Source organism: Mustelus asterias, chromosome 1, assembly GCF_964213995.1.
Source record: "Mustelus asterias chromosome 1, sMusAst1.hap1.1, whole genome shotgun sequence".
In the NCBI taxonomy this organism is placed as follows: Eukaryota; Metazoa; Chordata; class Chondrichthyes; order Carcharhiniformes; family Triakidae; genus Mustelus; species Mustelus asterias.
In genome coordinates this window covers 115,340,061-115,362,955 of record NC_135801.1, presented here as the reverse complement: position 1 = coordinate 115,362,955, position 22,895 = coordinate 115,340,061, and the positions used below count along the sequence as shown (strand labels likewise).

The window sequence follows — 22,895 nt, the reverse complement described above, 5'->3', positions numbered from 1 at the left end:
AATCTAGTTGCATTCATGGAGTATATAGAAAGTTCTCCCAATCGTTCAGTCAGAACTACTGAGTGCTAACAGAAGCAAAACCTGAATCTGATAGGAAAATGATTCCATGATGAGATACCATATCATAATCTTTCCTTCAGACAAATAGCAACTGACAGCAATGCACAGACAGGAAAGATCTTGGAAACGGACCGAAGGATATGGATAAACAGAAATTGTCGGGATTGAAATTCATCGGGCTTAAAATCTCTCAGGAGCCGAAAGTGAGCATATTGTCAATGACTGGTAGTTGCAGCATGCCAGAACACCATGGCAACACCACAACCTGGAAGCTCCCCTCCAAACCACTCACCATCCAGACCCTGGAAATATATCATTGTTCCTCCACTGTCACTTGGTCAAATGCTGGAACTCATTCCCTAACAGCACTGTGGGTGTATCTACAACACATGGACTGCAACATCTCACCACCACCTTCTCAAGGGTAATTATGGATGAGTAAGAAATGCTGGCTTAGCCAGTGACACCCACATTCCATGAATGTATAAAACAAAGAACAGAATGGCCCAAAAACCAAAGTAAATTTGCCACCAGGGTTCATCAGAATAAATCAAATGATCTACAGGCGTTTTACGAATTTCTGCCCCGACCAAAGTGCAAAGGTAAGTCAAGGGGCAAGGGAAGTATTTGGGAGGATGGGAGGACAAAGCACACTTGGTCAGCAGCCAACACTGTTCTTTGTGAATCCAACAGAATCACTATTGTTGCTTCTGTCTTCACAATGATACCAAACAGTTTCCAAGTTTTTGGAGGTTTTATAAACAGTCTTAAAGGTCCCACTGTTTAGGGATCTCAATATTTGGAGATACCAGTTGGAGCTAGGGGCGGTAGCCACTGCTGAGACTATGCCAGTGGCATAGTGGTATTGTCACAGATTAGTATTTCAAAGACCCAGGGTAATGCTCTGGGATCATATCTCACCATGGTTGGTTAGGGCAAGTTTAGGGCCAGTTATAGATGGCAGAGGGAAGTTATGTGTGGAACCGGAGGAGATTGGTGAAGCATTGAACCAATATTTCTCTTCGGTGTTCACGCAAGGGGACATGAATATAGCTGAGGAGGACACTGGGTTGCAGGGGAGTAGAATAGACAGTATTACAGTTGATAAGGAGGATGTGCAGGATATTCTGGAGGGTCTGAAAATAGATAAATCCCCTGGTCCGGATGGGATTTATCCAAGGATTCTCTGGGAGGCAAGAGAAGTGATTGCAGAGCCTCTGGCTCTGATCTTCAGGTCGTCGTTGGCCTCTGGTATAGTACCAGAAGATTGGAGGTTAGCGAATGTTGTCCCATTGTTTAAGAAGGGGAACAGAGACTTCCCCGGGAATTATAGACCGGTGAGTCTCACTTCTGTTGTCGGCAAGATGTTGGAAAAAATTATAAGGGATAGGATTTATAGTTATTTGGAGAGTAATGAATTGATAGGTGATAGTCAGCATGGTTTTGTGGCAGGTAGGTCGTGCCTTACTAACCTTATTGAGTTTTTTGAGAAAGTGACCAAGGAGGTGGATGGGGGCAAGGCAGTGGACGTGGTATATATGGATTTTAGTAAGGCGTTTGATAAGGTTCACCATGGTAGGCTTCTGCAGAAAATGCAGATATATGGGATTGGGGGTGATCTAGGAAATTGGATCAGGAATTGGCTAGCGGATAGGAAACAGAGGGTGGTGGTTGATAGTAAATATTCATCATGGAGTGCGGTTACAAGTGGTGTACCTCAGGGATCTGTTTTGGGGCCACTGCTGTTTGTAATATTTATTAATGATCTGGATGAGGGTATAGTTGGGTGGATTAGCAAATTTGCTGATGACACCAAAGTCGGTGGTGTGGTAGACAGTGAGGAAGGGTGTCGTAGTTTGCAGGAAGACTTAGACAGGTTGCAAAGTTGGGCCGAGAGGTGGCGGATGGAGTTTAATGCGGAGAAGTGTGAGGTAATTCACTTTGGTAGGAATAACAGATGTGTTGAGTATAGGGCTAACGGGAGGACTTTGAATAGTGTGGAGGAGCAGAGGGATCTAGGTGTATGTGTGCATAGATCCCTGAAAGTTGGGAATCAAGTAGATAAGGTTGTTAAGAAGGCATATGGTGTCTTGGCGTTTATTGGTAGGGGGATTGAATTTAGGAGTCGTAGCGTTATGTTGCAACTGTACACAACTCTGGTGCGGCCGCACTTGGAGTACTGTGTGCAGTTCTGGTCCCCACATTACAGGAAGGATGTGGAGGCTTTGGAGAGGGTGCAGAGGAGGTTTACCAGGATGTTGCCTGGTATGGAGGGGAGATCCTATGAGGAGAGGCTGAGGGATTTGGGATTGTTTTCGCTGGAAAGGCGGCGGCTAAGAGGGGATCTTATTGAAACATATAAGATGATTAGAGGTTTAGATAGGGTGGATAGTGATAGCCTTTTTCCTCTGATGGAGAAATCCAGCACGAGGGGGCATGGCTTTAAATTGAGGGGGGGTAGTTATAGAACCGATGTCAGGGGTAGGTTCTTTACCCAGAGGGTGGTGAGGGATTGGAATGCCCTGCCAGCATCAGTAGTAAATGCGCCTAGTTTGGGGGCGTTTAAGAGATCCGTAGATAGGTTCATGGACGAAAAGAAATTGGTTTAGGTTGGAGGGTCACAGTTTTTTTTTAACTGGTCGGTGCAACATCGTGGGCCGAAGGGCCTGTTCTGCGCTGTAATGTTCTATGTTCTATGTTCTATGGCAGATGGTGAAATTTGAATTTAAAGGGTGATGTGGAGTCACAGTGGTTAGCACTACTGTCTCACAGTGCCAGGGACCCAGATTCAATTCAAGCCTTGGGTGATTGTGTGGAGTTTGCACGTTTTCCCTCCCCAGGTCTGTGTGGGTTTCCTCCGGGTGCTCCGGTTTCCTCCCACTGTCCAAAGATGTGCAGGTTAAGTGGGTTATCTATGGTAAATGCACATGGTTAAGGGGATAAGGTGGAGCAGAGTGCCTGTGTGTGATGCTCCTTCTGGTGTGTCGGTGCAGACTCAATGTGCTGCTTTCGGCACTGGATGAATTTTATGGTATTCTATGGTAAAAGCAGTCCCATCAGTTTAAGTGCCATAGCCTATTTGACCAGGTAGTTGTGGCGTTGCAATGGCAATAGACTTGAGGATTGAGCGCAGTTTAAATTTCAGCAAAGGCGGACCATGGAATTGATTAAGAAGGGGAAAATAGAATATGAAAGTAAGCTAGCGGGAAATATAAAAACTGACTGTAAAGATTTCTATAAGTATGTGATAAGAAACAGATTGACAAAAATGAATGTAGACCCCTTACAGTCAGAAATGGGAGAAATTCATAACGGGGAACAAAGAAATGACAAAGGAACTAAATTTGCATTTTGTTTCTGTTTTCACAAAGGAAGGTGTGAATAATATACGAGAAGTTCAGAGAAATACAAGTTTTAGTGAGGAGCTGAAGGGAATCAGTATTAGTAGATAAATGGTTTTGGGGACATTGATGGGATTGCAGGTGGATACATTTTCAGGTCCTGATAATCTTCATCCCAGAGTACTTAAGAAAGTGGTCCTGGAAATAGTAGATCATTGGTGGTCATTTTCCAAAATTCTTTGGACTCTGGACTGGTTCCTACAGATTGGAGAGTTGCTAAAAGGGAGGTAGAGAGAAAGCAGGGAACTACAGACCAGTGAGCCTGACATCAGTAGTAGGGAATTTGCTAGATCCATCATCAAGGATTTCACGGCGCAGCACTTGGAAAGCAGTAGCATAATCAGAAAAAGTCAGCATGAATTTATGAATGGGAAATCATGCTTGACAAATCTACTGGAATTCTTTGAGGATGTAGAGTTGACTAGGGAGAACCAGTGGATGTGGTTTATTTAGACTTTCAGGAGGTTTTTGACGAGGTCGCACATAGCAGATTACAATGTAAAGTTAAAGCGCATAGGGTTGCGGATGGTGTCTTGGGATGGATAGAAAGCTGGTTAGCAGACAGGAAGCAAAGAATTGGAATAAAATGGTCTTTTTCTGAATGGCAGACAATGACTAGTGGGGTACCACAGGGATCTGTGCTAGGACCCCAACTGTTCACATTATATATTAATGATTTGGTGAGGGAAATTTGCAGGCAATACAAAGTTGGGTGGGAGGATGAACTATGAGGAGGATGCATAAATGCTTCAGTGTGATTTGAACAGGCTGTGTGAGGGGGCATATCTATGGCAGATGCAGTATAATGTGGATAAATGCGAGGTTATCCACTTCAGTAGCAAAAATAACAAAGCAGATTATTATTTGAATGGGTGTAAAGTGAGAAAGATGGATATTCAACAAGACCTTGATGTTCTCATGCATCAGTCGCTGAAAGTAAGCGCGCAGGTACAGCATGCAGTAAAGAAGGCAAATGGTATGTTGGTCTTCATAGTGAGAAGATTTGTGTATAGGAATAGGGGTGTTTTACTGCAATTGTATAAGACGATGGCGAGGCCACACCTGGAGTATTGTGTGCAGCATAAGAAGGGAGGGAGGCAGCAGATGGGAAATTATAGGCCAGTTAGCCTGACTTCGGTCGTTGGCAAGATTTTAGAGTCCATTATTAAAGATGAGATCGCAGAGTACTTGGAAGTGCATGATAAAATAGGACTGAGTCAGCACAGCACAAGGGGAGGTCATGTCTGACAAATCTGTTAGAGTTCTTTGAGGAGGTAACAAGGAAGTTAGATAAAGGAGAACCAGTGGTCGTGAACTATTTAGATTTCCAGAAGGCCTTTGACAAGGTGCCGCATACGAGACTGTTAAATAAGAGCCCATGGTGTTAAGGGTAAGATCCTGGTATGGATAGAGGATTGGCTGACTGGCAGAAGGCAGAGAGTGGGGATAAAGGGGTCTTTTTCAGGATGGCAGCCGGTGATGAGTGGTGTGCCTCAGGGGTCAGTGCTGGGACCACAACTTTTCACAATATACATTAACGATTTGGAAGAAGGAACTGAAGGCACTGTTGCTAAGTTTGCAGATGATACAAAGATATGTAGAAGGACAGGTAATATTGAGGAAGCGGGGGGGCTGCAGAAGGACTTGGACAGGCTAGGAGAGTGGGCAAAAAAGTGGCAGATGGAATACAATGTGGAAAAGTGTGAGGTTATGTACTTTGGAAGGAGGAATGGAGGTATAGACTATTTTCTAAATGGGAAAATGCTGAGGAAATCTGAAACACAAAGGGACTTGGGAGTCCTTGTTCAAGATTCTCTTAAGGTTAACATGCAGGTTCAATTGGCAGTTAGAAAGGCAAATGCAATGTTAGCATTCATGCCGAGAGGGCTAGAATACAAGAGCAGGGATGTACTTCTGAGGCTGTATAAGGCTCTGGTCAGACTCTATTTGGAGTATTGTGAGCAGTTTTGGGCCCCATATCTAAGGAGGAATGTGCTGGCCTTGGAAAGGATCCAGAGGAGGTTCACAAGAATGATCCCTGGAATGATGAGCTTGTCGTATGGGGAACGGTTGAGGACTCTGGGTCTATACTCGTTGGAGTATAGAAGGATGAGGGGGGATCTTATTGAAACTTACAGGATACTGCGAGGCCTGGATAAAGTGGATGTGGAGAGGATGTTTCCACTAATAGGAAAAACTAGAACCAGAGGACATAACCTCAGGCTAAAGGGACGATCCTTTAAAACAGAGATGAGGAGGAATTTCTTCAGCCAGAGAATGGTGAATCTGTGGAACTCTTTGCCACAGAAGGCTGTGGAGACCAAGTCATTGAGTGTCTTTAAGACAGAGATAGATAGGATTGTGATTAATAAGGGGATCAGGCGTTATGGGGAAAAGGCAGGAGAATGGGGATGAGAAAAATATCAGCCACGACTGAATGGCGGAGCAGACTCGATGAGCCGAGTGGCCTAATTCTGCTCCTATGTCTTATGGTCTTATGGAAGAATGTTCTTGCTATAGAGGGTTTACCAGGCTGATTCCCGGGGTGGTAGGACTGTCATATGAGGAGAGACTAAGTTGGTTTGGATTATATTAATTGGCGTTTAGAAGAGTGAAAGGGGATTTCATAGAAACTTATAAAATTCTAACAGGGTTAAACAGGATAGATTCAAAAAGAATGTTGCTGATGGAGGGGGAGTCCAGATCTAGGGGTCATAGTTTGAGGATAAAAGGTAAACATTTTAGAACTGAGGTGAAGAGAAATTTTTTCACCCAGAAAGTGATGAATCTGTGGAATTCACTAACACAGAATGTAATTGAGGCCAAAAGGTGTGATTTCAAGAAGAAATTAGATATAACTCTTGGGGTTAAAGGGATCAAAGAATATGTGGGGGAAGGAGGGAGCAGGGTATTGAATTTGATGATCAGCCATGATTATAAAGAATGGCAGAACAGGCTCGAAGGGCCTACTCATGCTTCTATTTTCTCTATATGTTTTTATGTATGTCTCGTGGTAGAGACAGAAGGAGAGGTCATGGCTGGAGGTCTGGATGAAGGGGCAGGATGAGACAGAACCCAAACAGGGAGAGCACACGGTTCGGGACAAAGAGGTGGAGGGGGTGGATGGTGGTAATGGTGGCAGATGGCAGACCTTTGGCAAAGGTGCCTCAAACCAGAAAGAGTGCCAAATATAGATGCCCGAGCAAGGTGATCTGCCAGGCATCACCCCTGTACCTGAATGTCTCCTGCTAGCTGAACTGCACCAAGTGGGAAACGGCCCTTAAGTGGCCACCAATTTGGCCTCCATTTGGGCGAGGGCAGGTGGACCATGCTATACCTCACCTACCGCTGTAAAATTGCAGATATGTGAGGGAAGGACATTCAGAGAATTCTATGGGCCCCCTGCCTGAAATCCTGCCTGTGGGGTAGCCTAAATTTCTGTTCAATATTTCACAAACCATTATGAAGAACCATTATGTGCAGCATGCATTCAGCAATATGATAGCAGGAACAGGAATTGTGAGGAAAGCATTGTGATATTGGGACAATTGCACTGGAAGATTGAAGACTGAGTGAAGTTTACTTGAGGTTATTAAAATTCTGAGGCGTTTTGATGGAGTGAATGGGAAAATTTTGCTTTGTTTGGGATTCAGTTAAGGTAATCAGTTTGAATTTTCGCTAAGAGAGTATGAAGGTTAGAAGAAATGTCTTTATGTGGACTGTTATTGGAAGATAGGATACTTTGCCACAGGCAGTGATTGAGACCAATGTGTGACTTTAAGGGTAATTAGATAAATATCCGCATGGGCAAGCTGCCTTTGTGTCATCAATCTTCCCCAATATTGGGAAAAGTTCCACATGGGATAAAAAAATAACCTCATTGTCCTGTTGTGACGTTAGTGTCCCTTTAAGACACTTTTTAAAAAAAATCATGATCACAGTCTTAGGTGATGTCATTGTGAGAGGCGAGAAAAGGAGTGAAAAACTGTGGGCAGGTCAGGTGACAAGAGGTCATGTTTCAGCTGCAGTGTTAGAAGCATAGCTGAAAGAAGTCTCCTTCTCTGTTTTTATTTTGAAAGTTTTACCAGTTCGCTGAAAGCTAAAGTTGCCATGGTGCAGAAAAAAGTCTCTCTGGGGTTTCTGGGGAAGCTGTCTTGTCTCCAAACTGTTCTGAGTCTCAAGAGCATTGGACTGCAGAATTCAAATAACGGCCTTGATCCCAGCATCATGTGACCATTGGCCTGTGCTGTGTTAAACCTGTGAAAAGGGTCTTTTGTCTATGGAGGTTGGTTTTGATTAGAACAGCTTATATGTATTCATTAAGGTTTAAACATTTATAGTGGTTGTTCTGTTTCTTGTTTGTAATTGATTAAAAAATTCTTGCTAATTTTCTTGCTATACATATTAACTGTATTCTTAAATAAACTTTGTTTGATAAAAGCTCCCTACTGGGTCTTTTGAGTCATACCTGAAGTGAAACATCTCATGCTTATCCGAACCAAATGCAAGATGCAAAACGTGTGGTTCAGGTGGGCTTCATAAAACACTTTGGAGTTGCTAACCCAAACCATAACACTGTACAGACTAGCTCAGAGCTCATCCTGCTCATGACCAGATCTCAAAAATAACTGACTAAACCCACCTAAACAGACTGCTGTTGTTTACATTTGCCATTAATGGCACTCTCAGTTATGAAGGGGCCCATTTCAGGATGGTCTGTTGCCTTAGGGAGCAATCCTGTAATATAATGGAGCCACTATTCCTGGAAGTTTATATGGCATCCTGTTCACATTGTCAAGAGTTGTGCTGAGGTCCTGCTGTGAAACAGCAGTTTGACCCCAGGATACCATTAAAATTAAATGTAATATCAACAGGGCCCAATACAATTTTGATAAGCAACTGAGCAAATAGACAGTGACACTGCTGTTCATCCATCTTGACAAATAGCTTCTTTAAAAGCAATATGCAGCCTGAGTTCTCAAGTCAGCAGAAATAAAAGTTGCACTTGTGTTTCCTGTCAATATGCATCAAATAGTTCATCTGAGTATTTTTCTGAATAATAAATTTGTTGGCATATCAACTAGACTTGAGTCAGCACCCAATTTGGAAATTTGCTTGCAACGAATATGCAGTGATGAGCGACTGATTCAGTAGTCAGTTAGCATGACAGTGACCACCGTTTGAAACTGAATTATACATATTGTTAATGCTATAAATTCTGCTTAGTAGCAAACACAAAAGATTTTTATTAATCCCTGCACGTTTTTATTTTTATTTCATGTTGCCTTGAACAAAGTTATTATGGCTTTTAGAATAGCTATCCAATAAATCTAGCAGAACTGATAGAAACATCATAGGATCTCTAACAGTGTAGAAAGAGGCCATTTGGCCCATCAAGTCCACACCAACAACAATCCCACCAAGCCCCCATCCCCATAACCCCATGTATTTACCCTGCTAATCCCCCTGACACTAAGAGGCAACTTAGAATGGCCAATCAACCTAACTCGCCATCAGCTAAAAGTTGACAACCTGGTAAAATTGCCCTGAATAGGGCATTTGAATGTTTAAATTTGCTTCCTGCCTCCTTGTGTGGGAAGCATACCCGAAGCCGATGTTGCTGTCAGTAAAATTCCTTAAAGGCAGGACAATGTTGGGGAGCCGATCTGCCATGACACCCCTCAGTTTTGCCACCCTCACTACCTCATGTGGACCAGTAAAAGTCTCATTATATGTGGAGACTGAGTACTGGGGTTAATGTTTAAAATGAATAACCTTTTATCAGGCCCAAAATTAGGCTGGATCATTTTGAAGATCTCCTTGGATGCCATTAAAATCAAGCATTAGATCCTTACATATTGTTGTTGTTGTTTGTATGAGATTCACCTAATAACCAACCATTAATCTCAACATTAAAGCATTTGAAATAAAAAGCTGGGGAATCAAAATGAAACACAATTGATGTGAAAACATATCAAGATTGGGGTTTTTTGAAGTTTTGGAATTTCTGGGCAACAACCACAAAACATAACAGATATTATCATTAAGAATTGAATTTAGGATCCTGCAGAAGATCATTATTGTGAGTATGGCACATAACAATTAAACATGCACATGCAAGAACTTTTCAGAGAAGTTTATAGTGTTAGTTTTATGTTTACCTCAGATTTGGAATATTCTTATATAGTGTCTTCTCCAGATTCTGTTCTCCATTTTCTGGCCAAACAAATGAATCTCGTTTCCTCCTCAGAAAGTTCAAAAGGTCACCAAAACAGCAGTATTCAGTGATTACCAGAACTGGACCTGGAACATTTATGGTAAATCTATTTATCATTTACGGAAGAATTTTTCAGGGTTAACTGAAGCCCCCAGAAATTGTCTAACCCCCATATTATTGGGCTGCATTTTATGTTCCCCCATCAGGTATGTCTCTGGCGAGGAGGCACATAAAATAGGGCGGGGGTGGGTGCAGGTGCCCACCCCACCACCTTCCCACTCACCCCCAAGCTCACGCCCATAATGTGGGGAGCGGCACTGAAAACAGCAGCTCACCTGCCATATTTAAATAGACCATCAAGGGTCAATTGGACTTGTTTTCAAGCTAATAGATCCTGATAATATACTTCCTCATGCATAAAACATTGGGAGTGGACAGTGGGGTGGGTGTGGGCAGCCTCATTTCCTAACTACGTTCATCAAAGGTCAGTAAGGAAGTGGGGGTGGGGTCAATCTTTAGGGGCTGCTCTTTACAGATCAGAGGGGGCTGCCCATCTAAGTTGAAATGCCCCCTACTTCCTACATGCCGAAAGCCTTAAACTCAACCCCACCCCCCCCCCCCCCCCCCCGCCAGCCCCACATCCCCCCTCCCTGCCCCCTCTTACTGGCCTTGTTCCTGACCTGCCCAAACCCTTCCATTTAAGATTCCAGATTCACCAGCTTTGGAGGTCCTTGGGCCTTCTTACTCCTCTTCTAGCAGTCCACAGCAGCCATTGGTGCTGCCAGGACTGATGGAGCTACTAGCCAATCTGATTGGCAGGCAGCTCCAGAGAGTAGGACTCACTTCCCAGTAGGAGGCAGAAGTCCCACTTGGCCCTTGTTAAGCCTGCTTGCAGCTCATTATTGCTGGAGGGCGAGCAAGTGTGGAGCAGTCTGTTCCACACCCACTCCGCTTCCAGAAAGTGGAGTGGTGGGGTGAGAGCCGTCTACCCCTACCTCTTCCCGCCATTTTATTCAGGCCATTGTTGCATTCTCATATCTCAAGATTATGAACATCTCACTTCCTGCTGAGACGCAGGTATTGTAAGTGTAACATTAACCAGAACAGTTAACAGGTGACTAATAATATACCAGAAATGTGACAAACCCCTTTTGCAGACATGTTCAAATATGGCCATCATGAAGTAATAGCAGCAAATGGGAAAGTTGGCCAGCATTATTTGTGGAAATTAGTAAGTTTACTAATTTGAGATCAACCAAGGAAGATCGGTGGCCCCAAGATAACTTTAGAAGTTTCAGAACAGGTGACATCTCTAAGATCAGGGAATCGAAAGTCAAAAATGATGATTGGCCTTTTCAATCACTTTCAAGTAAGGCTGATGACCAATTTGTACTCTATTTAAATGGAATATTAGTTTCCTAGTTTAGAAATTCATTTTGTAATTTTCTCACACAAAAGTCAAGCAATTGACAACAAATGCATGAGAGCCCCACAAAAGACAGGTGACCTACAGAAAACCGACCAAGTAAAAAAAAAAGAGATTTTGTTGAGCCACACAAGTTGTTATTGGTCTCCAGTTTAATTGGAAAGGTTTCTTTCAGGAGCAGAGACATGACTAAACCTAAACCAGGAGGAGAGGCACACAAGGCTTGTGGATCTCAATGACTATGTGCTGGAGTCACGTATCAAAATACCTTTAAGCTCACTCAGCACATCATAAATTTTGTAAGTCTCATGGAATGCAGACAAACAATGCAGTCCACATGCTGGTCAGGCCCCTGTAATTCTCGCTCAGTTAGATTTTAAAGCTTTAATCAAAATGCATATGGAAAGTATAATTAAGGACCCCACGCACCCCGGACATTCTCTCTTTCATCTTCTTCCATGGGGAAAAAGATACAAAAGTTTGAGGTCGCGTACCGACCAACACAAGAACAGCTTCTTCCCTGCTGCCACCAGACTTTTGAATGGACCTACCTTGCATTAAATTGATCTTTCTCTACACCCCAGCCATAACTGTAACACTACATTCTGCACTCACTCATTTCCTTCTCTACGAACAGTATACTTTGTGGCACAATGGTTAGCAGTGCTGCCAGGGTCCCGGGTTCAATTCCCAGCTTGGGTCACTGTCTGTGTGGAGTTTGCACATTCTCCCCGTGTCTGTGTGGGTTTCTTCTGGATGCTCCATTTTCCTCCCACAGTCTGAAAGATATGCTGGTTAGGTGCATTGGCCATGATAAATTTTCCCTCAATGTACCCGAACAGGTGCCAGAGTGTGGTGACTAGGAGATTTTCACAGTAACTTCATGCAGTGTTAATGTAAGCCTACTTGTGATACTAATAATAAACTTTAAACTTTAGCTTTGGCTGTATAGTGCACAAGGAACAATACTTTTCACTGTATACTAATACATGTGACAATAATAAATCAAATTAAATCAAGTCAAAGGATTGTGAATATGATACAGTATTAAAGTTTTAAAGTTAAAGTTTATTTATTGGGTGAATTCCTGTAGAAATTCCACCTTTGAAAAGTAATTTTCCTACTTGAAGTCTAAGCATTTTTTCCTGGGTATGTGCTATAGGTGCCATGCTGTGATAGTAATAAAGATACAAGTCATAGAATCCATAGAATCATAGAATCCCTTCATTGCAAAAGGAGGCCGTTCAGCCCATCGAGTCTGCACCGACTCTGACAGAGTATCTTACCCAGGCCCTCCCCCTCGCCCTATCCCCGTAACCCCACACAGGTTTGAGAGACTATCACATGGGGCTTCGTTACAAAGGCTGTTTCTTCTCAGAAATATTAAATTTCAATATCACATTTGAAAAATTTGTTGCACTCGCTGCTACTTGCTCTTGCCTTGGCAGACACACTTCCTTTGATTGTCAGTGCTGATCCAGTTACAGGTTGACCGTGGCAAAATGAAGAATACAGAAGTGTAAACACAAAAAAGGTAAAAATAGAATGACCATATCTAAAGCTCCAGATTGATTTAATATTTATTCTCTACTAAAGATCTCCATTGCAAAATTTTGAATTTGACATCGAGTAAACCACCAAATGGTAACCAAATATCCGAGGATCACAGTCAAACCAAAATTTGGGCAGTGCAGTTTGTTCATTAAAGATTTGTTGAAGTTAAAAAGGAGAAGCCGTGGTTGTAGTAAGAATACCTTTGAGACATCAGTGGGTGTTGTTACCCGGGGACTGCAATATCCATTCATACCCCCATTATGTTCTATTTTATTACTAGACCAACAACTAAAGAGCAGTGTTCAGTTTACTTGCACGTTCTCACAGTGATATCATTGGGAAGACATGCTGGCCAAGTAGGTAACAGTTTATGCTGCTGCCTGACTGCCCCTAGGGAATCAACATAGCCTGAGTGTTGCTGCAAACAAGTTTTCCTGCCCAAGACCTTTTGGAATAATTGTGCACATTTGTCTCTTTATAGATTTTCTTAATAAATCCTCAAGTTAAAATGATTTTAGATGCTGCAAATAAGCCAGAATTATACTATAGCAGTTCAGACTGTGGATTAATTTACATTGAACAACTATGATTTACTTCATACTGACACTATACTTGTGATATATGTGTATATTGTATTTTGGTGTTTGGGGGTGCATACTGCCCCTTTAAGAGTGTGGGTCAGGTGACCCCTGGGGAGTTAGCTCCTCCCAGTGTGGGACCCTGTTGTTCAGTCTTAGATTTGACTGTGGAATAGTGCACATCTTCAATAAAGAGCTCCCAGTGTTCAAGATATCAAGCCTACCTTGTGAGTCTTCATGCATCCTTAGTCCATAGGGGGCATACATAACAATACTGATTGCATAAATCAACATTAATGCCTGGATTGACTCTGGAGCAAAGTGGAATGAAACAACTGGAGATCTCCATTGTATTCCCTGGACACCTCAGAAACAATTTTAATTTAAATATTTAGGTATTTTGGGCTCAATCTTAACTCCCAAAATATAGGTTAGAGTCGGTCCTCAAAGAAGGACGAATGGAGGTTGGACTGAAGGGTAATGGCAGGGCCTGGCTAGAAGGCCCCAGAGAAGGAAGTGAGATTGGGGGGCTGGGTTGGAGAGGCTGGGGTGGAGTGCAGCAGGTGGACCACACACTGCATTTTTCTAGCCACCCTTCCACTCCTGGGGATCAGGTAAACTGCCTGATTCTTATAGCTTGTGTGAGGAGGAGGAATAACAGATAATGCTGTAATTCCTCTGGGCCAAGGCCTAGATTTCCATTTTCAGTGGAGGAGGTGGGAGTGGTGGAAAGTGAGCATTGATAGTCAATGGCCCATTATCAATTCATTAATTTCAATGGAAAGGAAAGTCAGAATGGGTGTACAACTAACAGATCACTCCCACCACTCATCTCACACTGGGGCTTGAAAGGTCAAAGCCTTGGACATTCAACCCTTTGCCTTCATGGCCTGTCTAGGTTCAGGGTGACTTACAAAGGACCAATGTACAAAATTTGCACTCCCTGAATATTGTGGACAAATAGTTCCACATGGTAGCAAAGTGAAGGTATGAGACTGTGCTCCATTATAATCCCTGAAAACTATGGGGAGTGTCCTGCATGAAATAGCATCAAGTGAAGCTTTTAAACAGAAGCATATATTCATAACATGAGCTCTTAAAGTTTAAATCCATTCTCTCATTGATTTACATCTATTCTTAATTGCTGACAAGAACATGTTTTGGTGCGATGATTTAGGAATTATTCACTAATAAAATGCAATATTATGAATAATTATCTCCAACTCTCCCCAAAAAATGAATATGGAGTCAACTGAAACTTTCAAGATTCAGGCAGATAATCTTTTGATATGTGAGGGTATCAAAGGGATATTGAACTATAAGCTGTACTTAAGAGCACCTTTCATAACCTCAGGACATCGCGAAGTCTTTTACAGCCAACAAGTACTTTTGAAGAGTAGTTACTGTTGTAACATAGAGAACATGGCAGCCAACCTGAGCACAGCAACTCCCTACAAGTAGCAAGGCTGTGATAATAACCAGATTATCTGGTTTGGCAATTTTGATTGAGGGGTAAGTAAAAGGTAAAGTCGCCATAATCCCAGATGACCATTGGCTTCTCTCCCCTTTGAGGGGATGAACTGACTGGCGGTGATTTAACCTGAGGATCATCACACCTCAGGCAAGGGGCAAGGTTGAGAAGGCAGAGCCTTCATGAATAACCTCAGCCGGTGCAGGAATTGAACCCGCGCTGTTGGCGCTGCTCTGCATCACGAACCAGCTGTCCAGCCAACTGAACTTTGACCTTTACCTGAGAGACAAGTACACCGGGAATGGGAACTCCTCTGCTATTCTTTGCATAATTCCGTGTGGCCTATTACCTTCATCTGAAGGAGTGAGGAAAGTGGAGGGTATACAAAGGTCTCAGTTAAACATATCTCAAAGACGGCACCTCCAACAATGTAGCACTTCCTCAGTCCAGTTCTTGAATGTATGAGATGCTCTAATGTGGGACTTGGATCTACAGCCACTGAACTCAGAAATGACAGTGCTACCCTGTGAATAACAGTTGGAAATTTCACTACCCTAAAAGGTAACTTTGTATTCAGATAAAAATTGTAAATATGGTTCATTTGAGTTATATGAACTGACCTCCTATGGTGCACGCTCCAAGCAGATTGACAATGTTGATGTGCTGCCCAAGGTGACTCAAGACTTTCAGTTCTGACATCAGGGCTTCCTTCTCTGTAGAGTGGGCACTTGCTGCAAAGACAGACATGTTATTGTCACCCTGGAGATGATAGGTCATGAATCTACATTTCACACAAAATGTATATCATGTATACTTACGCTTAAGCATCTTTACTGCCACAGTCATAATGGAGTCAGCCTTAGTCAACCCATAAACAGAAGCCTCCACAACCTTCCCAAAGGCTCCAGCACCAAGAGTTTTACCTGGGAATGTGAAGCATTTTCATCATATGTGAATTATCAGAATAATCAAGTTATAAAAGCCTAAAATTGTATTGTTTTATTCACAAGACAGTGATTTTATCTTTATGGATGAAATAAATTGAATTTATTGTGGTTTAAATAGAGATTATGCAACTTTTTACACAAATGCGAATAATTGAAAAGATGTCGAAATTAATAAAAATTACCTACTGGATCTTTATGTACCAGATCTAACAATCATTCTGTAAAATGACTGATTATAACTCTCAGGATGATAGTAAGATTGAGTCATAGTGGTTTACAGCATGGAAACAGGCCCTTCAGCCCAACTTGTCCATGCTGCTCATTTTTTACCACTAAGCCAGTCCCAGTTGCTCGCATTTGGCCCATTTCCCTCTACACCCATCTTACCCATATAACTGTCTAAATGCTTTTTAAAAGACAAAATTGTACCTGCCTCTACTACTGCCTCTGGCAGCTCATTCCAGACACTCACCACCCTCTGAGTGAAAAAATTGCCCCTCTGGACCCTTTTGTATCTCTCCCCTCTCACCTTAAACTTATGCCCTCTAGTTTTAGACTCCCCTGCCTTTGGGAAAAGATATTGACTATCTACCTTATTTATGGCCCTCATTATTTTATAGACCTCTATAAGATCACCCCTAAGCCTCCTACGCTCCAGGAAAAGAAGTCCCAGTCTATCCAGCTTCTCCTTATAACGCAAACATCACGTCCCGGTAGCATCCTAGTAAATCTTTTCTGCACTCTTTCTAATTTAATAATATCCATTCTATAATAGGGTGACCAGAATTGTACACAGTATTCCAAGTGTGGCCTAACCAATGTCGTGTACAACTCCAACAAGATGTCCCAATTCCTGCATTCAATGTTCTGACCAATGAAACCAAGCATGCCAATGCCTTCTTCACCACCCTGTCCACCTGTGACTCCACTTTCAAGAAGCTACGAACCTGTACCCCTAGACCTCATTATTATATAACTCTCCCCAACTCTTTACCATTAATTGAGTAGGTCCTGCCCCGATTCGATCTACCAAATGCATCACCTTCCATTTATCGGTCCAGTGGCCCAATTGATCAAGATCCCGTTGCAATCCTAGATAACCCTCTTCACTGTCCACTATGTCACCAATCTTGGTGTCATCTGCAAATTTACTAACCATGCCCCATAAATTCTCATCCAAATCATTAATATAAATAACAATAACAGCGGACCCAGCACCGATCCCTGAGGCACAACGCTGGTCACAGGCCTCCAGTTTGAAAAACAACCCTCTACAACCACCCTCTGTCTTCTGTTGTCAAGCCAATTTTGTATCCAATTGGCTACCTCACCTTGGATCCTGAGAGATTTAACCTTTTATGAAGTATCCCAATAACATGTTCCATTCCCTTCATCCTGAATCCTAAACCCATATCCTGTGATGATATCTGTGTCCTTTCCTTGATAACTCCATTATGAAGTCTGTTCTGATAATACTCTGTCCTATTAGTCCTCGCCAGTAATCTTATTTGTGCTAATAACCTGCTCTCTGTCATATCTACACAGCCGATGTAAGCTTCCATACTCACTGTTCCAATATGTCTTCCTTTTTCCTCAACTGAGGGTCATCCCACGGACTACAGTTGACAGGACCCTCCCATGTCCAATCCATATCCTGCACTCTACTGTCACACCTTCCCCTCCCTCTCAAAACCACAATTGAATTCCTCTTGTTCCCACCTTCCACCTCATCAGCCTTCTTATTCAATGGAACATCCTCCACCATTTCTGCTACTTCCAGTGCGATGCCACTGCCAAACATATCTTACAGTATTCTGAAGGGACCCTTCAGTCTGCAACTCCCTGATCTACTCCTTAATCATGCCCAGCACCCTTTCCTATTGCACCTTTCCATGTAAGCACAGGAGATGCAACACCTGTCCTTTTAGCTCCTCTCTTCTCACTGGACAAGGACCCAAACATTCCTCGCAAGTGAAACAGTGATTTACTCGTACTTCTTTCAGTTTAGTTTTCTGTATTCACTGCTTGTGTTGCTCATTTTAATTCTCCAACTTGCTTCCACTCTGACATTTTAATCCATGGTCTGTTACAGTGTGCCAGTGAAACTCAATGCAAGCTTGAGAAACAACACCTCATCTTTTGTCTGGATTCAATGTTGATTAAACTTTAGATCATGACCTCTGCCTCCGCTTTGTTCTGTGTTTTTTTGATTGTTTAGTCTTATTTCTTTTCTTGCTCAACTACTCATTCAATTCATACTAATAATCATTTCTACATTTTGTCCCAATAGTACAAAACACAATCTCCTGTTACTCTACCTTTATGATCTTCTCTGCTGAAAATCATGTGCATTATCTTGATAACATATTCCCCAAACTCAAACCTGCTTTCCCTATTCAATCCAGAGAATCCATTCACGTGTGTTGTCCTGGTTAAATGGTCTGAACATTCCAGATACTTTCATTTCTAAGACAAGGATGATATTTCGACTGAATAGCAAAGCATTAAGTTTAACCTGTTTTTGTTTAAGATTTATTGTTTTAATGGGTTTATTGTTAATTTAACACAGGCTAATTGAACTCTTAATATGAGAATAATTCATGTAGACCAAGGAAAGTGCCAACTAACCAAAACGCAGCTTATCCCTGGGGAATTCCCATTTATCATCGTATGGCAACTGTGTTGGATCGATGTACGTGTAGTTATTCCCATGTATTCCCTCAACTACCTTCCATTGAATTTGGTACCTGGGTTTCTAAAAACAATTGCGATCATATTAATGTTTATTTTTATAATGTACACAGCAACTCAGTGACTGAATTATTAGAAACCTTATTGCACTTTACCTGTTGATACTTGTAAAACAGAATTACTAAAATAACACACAGTATGCCTGCTGCTGCTGCAAACAGGGTCAACAGTGGAGTAAAGAGATGATGTGTCTTTGGTATTCCTGTAAAAAGTGAAGAAGAAAAATTATTTTACCATAATGAAAATGAGTTTATTTATTAGTGTCACAAGTAGGCTTACCTTAACACTGCAATCAATTTACTGTGAAAATCCCCTAGTCGCCACACTCTGGCACCTGTACGGGTACACTGAGGGAGAATTTAGCATGGCCAATGCACCTAACCAGCACATCTTTCAGACTGTGGGAGGAAAGCAGAGCATCCGGAGGAAACCCACACAGACACGAGGAGAACATACAGACTCCACACAGACAGTGACCCAAGCATGGAATTGAACCTGGGCCCCTGGTGCTGTGAGGCAGCAGTGCTAACCACTGTGCCACCATGAGGATATATTCTGGGAAAATAACCCTCATTAGTGAATTCCGTAAAATCCACAATCAAATCTATTTGATTGCTGTCATATCAAGGCTGTGCATTGAAACAAAGGTCAGCAAGGTGCAACAGTGAAAATCTATCTCAACCACCAGTGAACTACTGAGCCAAAGTCCAGGTTTAAGCAACTTTGATTATTTACTTTTAGGTAGTCTTGAAAAACTGCAACAGAAACTATTGATATGGAATCAAGTTTGTTTAACGCTATTAAGGAGCCAATATTGGCGGTAGTGCCATTCATGTCGGTGGCTTATGGGTTATATGAGATTTGTAAAGGTTTCACTGGCTTGGTGTTAATGGATAAGATCGTCTCAGCACTGTGGAGCTGGAGCTGATAATGACAGGGGGAAGTAGGGGTGGAAATAAATGGAAGCTAAATTGTGATGGCTCCCCGACTCATTCGCATTTCTCAGGAGATTTCCCAGGTACGGCCCGGGAACTGGGTTAGCTACCTGCTCCAAGGAAGCAGGCAGTCAATATTCCAAGAAGATCTCATTTGGAGACCACATTGCACTCGCACCAGTATTTTACCAACGTCGGAGCAATCCCACACTACATGCAGAGGCCGTCAGCTAATTCAAGATAGCCTCAATGTGGCAGACACAAGGACCATCAGAGCTGAAGGTTCTGTGCCCCAGGGATAAAATGTCACAGCCCCATCAGTGAACAGGCCTGTAGAGAGAGTTCCCTCCAACTTGTTGGCCCTACTCTATTCAGGTCTCTTTCCAATGGGCTGCCAGCCTGACATCACTGCAGGCCACCTGATTGGGTCTGCATCATTGGGAGCCTAATCATCACCTTTAATAGGACATTCAGTGTGGAGGTGACCAGTTAGGAGTCCACTTATTTGATGGTCACTTGAATGGGGTGCTGATAACATGGGCATGTTCACCACCTTTATATGGGCCCAATGTCAAATTCTGATGTTCATGGAAGAATCCAGTTCTAAAGACCTGAGTTTTGTTTTTACAATGGTGAGTGCTTGATGCCCACCATTCTGAGAGTCAGTGAGGGATGCTTCTCTGCTGACTCTGACAGGCCCATTACCATTTTATGCTCAATTGAGCATTGGTTGGCAGCAGGTGGGTCTTCCTGCCACCCTTGGTTGGAAGGCTCACCTTGGAGAGCTGTCAGCCAATCAGATTGGCCAACAACCCTCCAGCCCCCTCCAGGCACAGTGTTGCCGTGGTCAGAAGGGGTACTGCAGTGCTGTGCCTGAGTCTAAGTCCCATGATTGCACTTCAGGTAAATACCAGGGTTCCTGTGAGTGGGAGGATAGGGTATAACCTGGAAAATCAGGCTGGAGGCGATCTCAGTGTTTGTGGGTAGGCCAGGGAGGAGGGACAGCCAAAGTTCCCAGGTCCCTGAGGGAAGGGTCTCCAAATCTAAAGGGGGCTACCAACTGAGATGCCACATACGCCCCCTTACCCCCACAATTCCCCACCCGAGATCAAGCGTGGGAACTTTTTCTAATGAATAGCTACATATACTTATGTTTTCTCAAGGAGTTTGGCAAGAAATATTTTAATTCAGGTTAATCACAGATGAACACTTTTCCAAAACCCAGTGAGAAACATAAACCCCGACAATGATTGTGCTCTGCACTGTTTATAGTACTCAGCAGGTTGATTTACATCACTGGTATACATTGGATAGGCAGAGTGATCACCCACCTAAAGGTGTCAGCAGTCAACCTCATTTAAATAGAAGGGACACTAATCATCATGTTCACATGCACCATTAGGAAGGGTGAGAAATCCGATTGGTCAACTGCTGACGTGGGCCTACAGCAGCATCTTACATGGAGAAGACTGGAAAACCCAGGAGGTCCACAGAGCAACAGAGTTAAAGTGGCAAGGAAAGGTAATGCATTAAGTTGTTCAGACATTTGCCAGACACCGCAAGATGCACTGTCTAAAATAACTCTAAAATCTCATCCTTCATCTTGTTGCTATTATTATAAACTGCAATTTCAACCCACAAACCACTAAGGATATGTCAGAAAGCACCTTTAACTCATTCTTGATATTTTAACAGAAAAGCATTGTTTCACTTGGGTTTGATATATACTTTCATTCAGAATATTATTAATCATGGCATGAATCAATTCCGGCCTCCCAGATTGACTGGATCCACTACAGTTCACCTATCACAGCAACAGGTCCGCAGCAGATGCCATCTCCCTGGCTCTACACTTAACTCTGGAACACCTAGATAACAAAGACATGTATGTCAGACTCCTTTTTATTGACTAAGCTCAGCCTTCAACACCATTATTCCGATAAAACCCACTCCAAACTCCGTGACCTAGGGTTTGGCTCCTCCCTCTGCAACTGGATCCTGAACTTCCTAACCCACAGATCAGTCAGTAAGGATAGGCAACAACACTCCTCCCATGATCATCCTCAACACCGCTGCCCCATAAGGCTGTGTCCTCAGCACCCTTCTATAATCCTTATACACCTATGACTGTGTGGTCACATTCCCCTCCAACTCAATTTTCAAGTTTGCTGATGACACCACAGTATTGGATCGGATCTCAAACAATGATGAGATGGAGTACAGGAAAGAGATAGAGAATCCGGTGAACCGGTGCAATGACAATAATCTCTCCCTCAATGTCAACAAAATGAAGGAGATAGTCATCAACTTCAGGAAGCATAGTGAAGGACATGCCCCTGTCTATATCAACAGGGACAATGTGGAAATGGTCAAGAGCTTCATGCTTCTAGGTGTCCAGATCACTAACGACCTGTCTTGGTATCTCCATGCCGATGCTATAGTTAAGAAAGCCCACCAATGTCTCTACTTTCTCAGGATACTGAGGAAATTTGGCATGTCTGCAACGACTCTCACCAACTTTTACACATGCACCATAGAAAGCATTCTTTCTGGTTGTATCACAGCTTGGTATGGCTCCTGCTCTGTCCAAGACTGCAAAAAACTACAAAGGGTCATGAACGAAGCCCAGTCCATCACTCAAACCAGCCTCCCATCCATTGACTCTGTCTACACTTCCTGCTGCCTCGGAAAAACAGCCAGCATAATCAAGGACCCCACACACCCTGGACATACTCTCTTTCACCTTCTTCTGTCAGGTAAAAGATACAAAAGTCTGAGGACATGTACCAACCGACTCAAGAACAGCTTCTTCCCTGCTGTCATCAGACTTTTGAATGGACCTAACACATATTAAGTTGATTTTTCTCTACACCCTAGCAATGACTGCAACATTACATTCTACGCTCTCTCCTTTCCTTCTCTATGCGGTATGCTTTGTCTGTATAGCGTGCAAGATGTGGAGATGCCGGCGTTGGACTGGGGTAAGCACAGTAAGTCTCACAACACCAGGTTAAAGTCCAACAGGTTTATTTGGTAGCATGCAAGAAACAATGCTTTTTCACTGTATACTAATACATGTGACAATAATAAATCAAATACCACCTTTTATCTGATAGGTTGCATGATTCTCGCCAACACTGTTGGATGACAGACACTCCACCGTAATATTGCTATCCAATTCATTGGTATTGAGAATGCTTTCGACTTCAATCTTTCCAAAACGGGGCTGATGTATTATTCTGTTTGTCCCGTGTAATTCTTCTGCTGTTGCTGTAGTTGTGTCTGAGCACCTGCAATAAGAACATCAGAAATAGGAGCAGGAGTAATCCATTTGGCCCTTTAAGCCCGCTGCACCATTCAACAAGATCATGGCTGATCTTAACTCCACCTTCTGACCCTGTCCCCATTTGTATTCAATGGTATTGCATTCAGAGCTCTTTGGGGTAGAGTATTTCAAAGGTTTCTAATACTATTGTTAATGACAATCTGCCAAAATGACAAACTGTTTAATTTTAGCTTAGGTAACATTTTCTTCAACTAAATGACAATAAGGGG

At 42.7% G+C, this 22,895-nt stretch overlaps 1 protein-coding gene across 2 annotated transcripts in view; it reads right to left on the bottom strand.

The window, feature by feature from the left end:
• Window positions 1–22,895, bottom strand: part of LOC144496608 (mast/stem cell growth factor receptor Kit-like) — a 91,905-nt gene that overhangs the window by 17,687 nt on the left and 51,323 nt on the right. For both annotated transcript variants that reach the window (XM_078217211.1, XM_078217212.1), the window contains exons 9-14: window positions 22,443–22,630; window positions 18,501–18,607; window positions 18,283–18,409; window positions 15,526–15,630; window positions 15,328–15,438; window positions 9,623–9,764 (exon numbers count right to left, since the gene is read on the bottom strand). In XM_078217211.1, coding sequence (XP_078073337.1) covers window positions 9,623–9,764; window positions 15,328–15,438; window positions 15,526–15,630; window positions 18,283–18,409; window positions 18,501–18,607; window positions 22,443–22,630 — 780 coding nt within the window. The remainder of the gene's footprint in view (window positions 1–9,622; window positions 9,765–15,327; window positions 15,439–15,525; window positions 15,631–18,282; window positions 18,410–18,500; window positions 18,608–22,442; window positions 22,631–22,895) is intronic.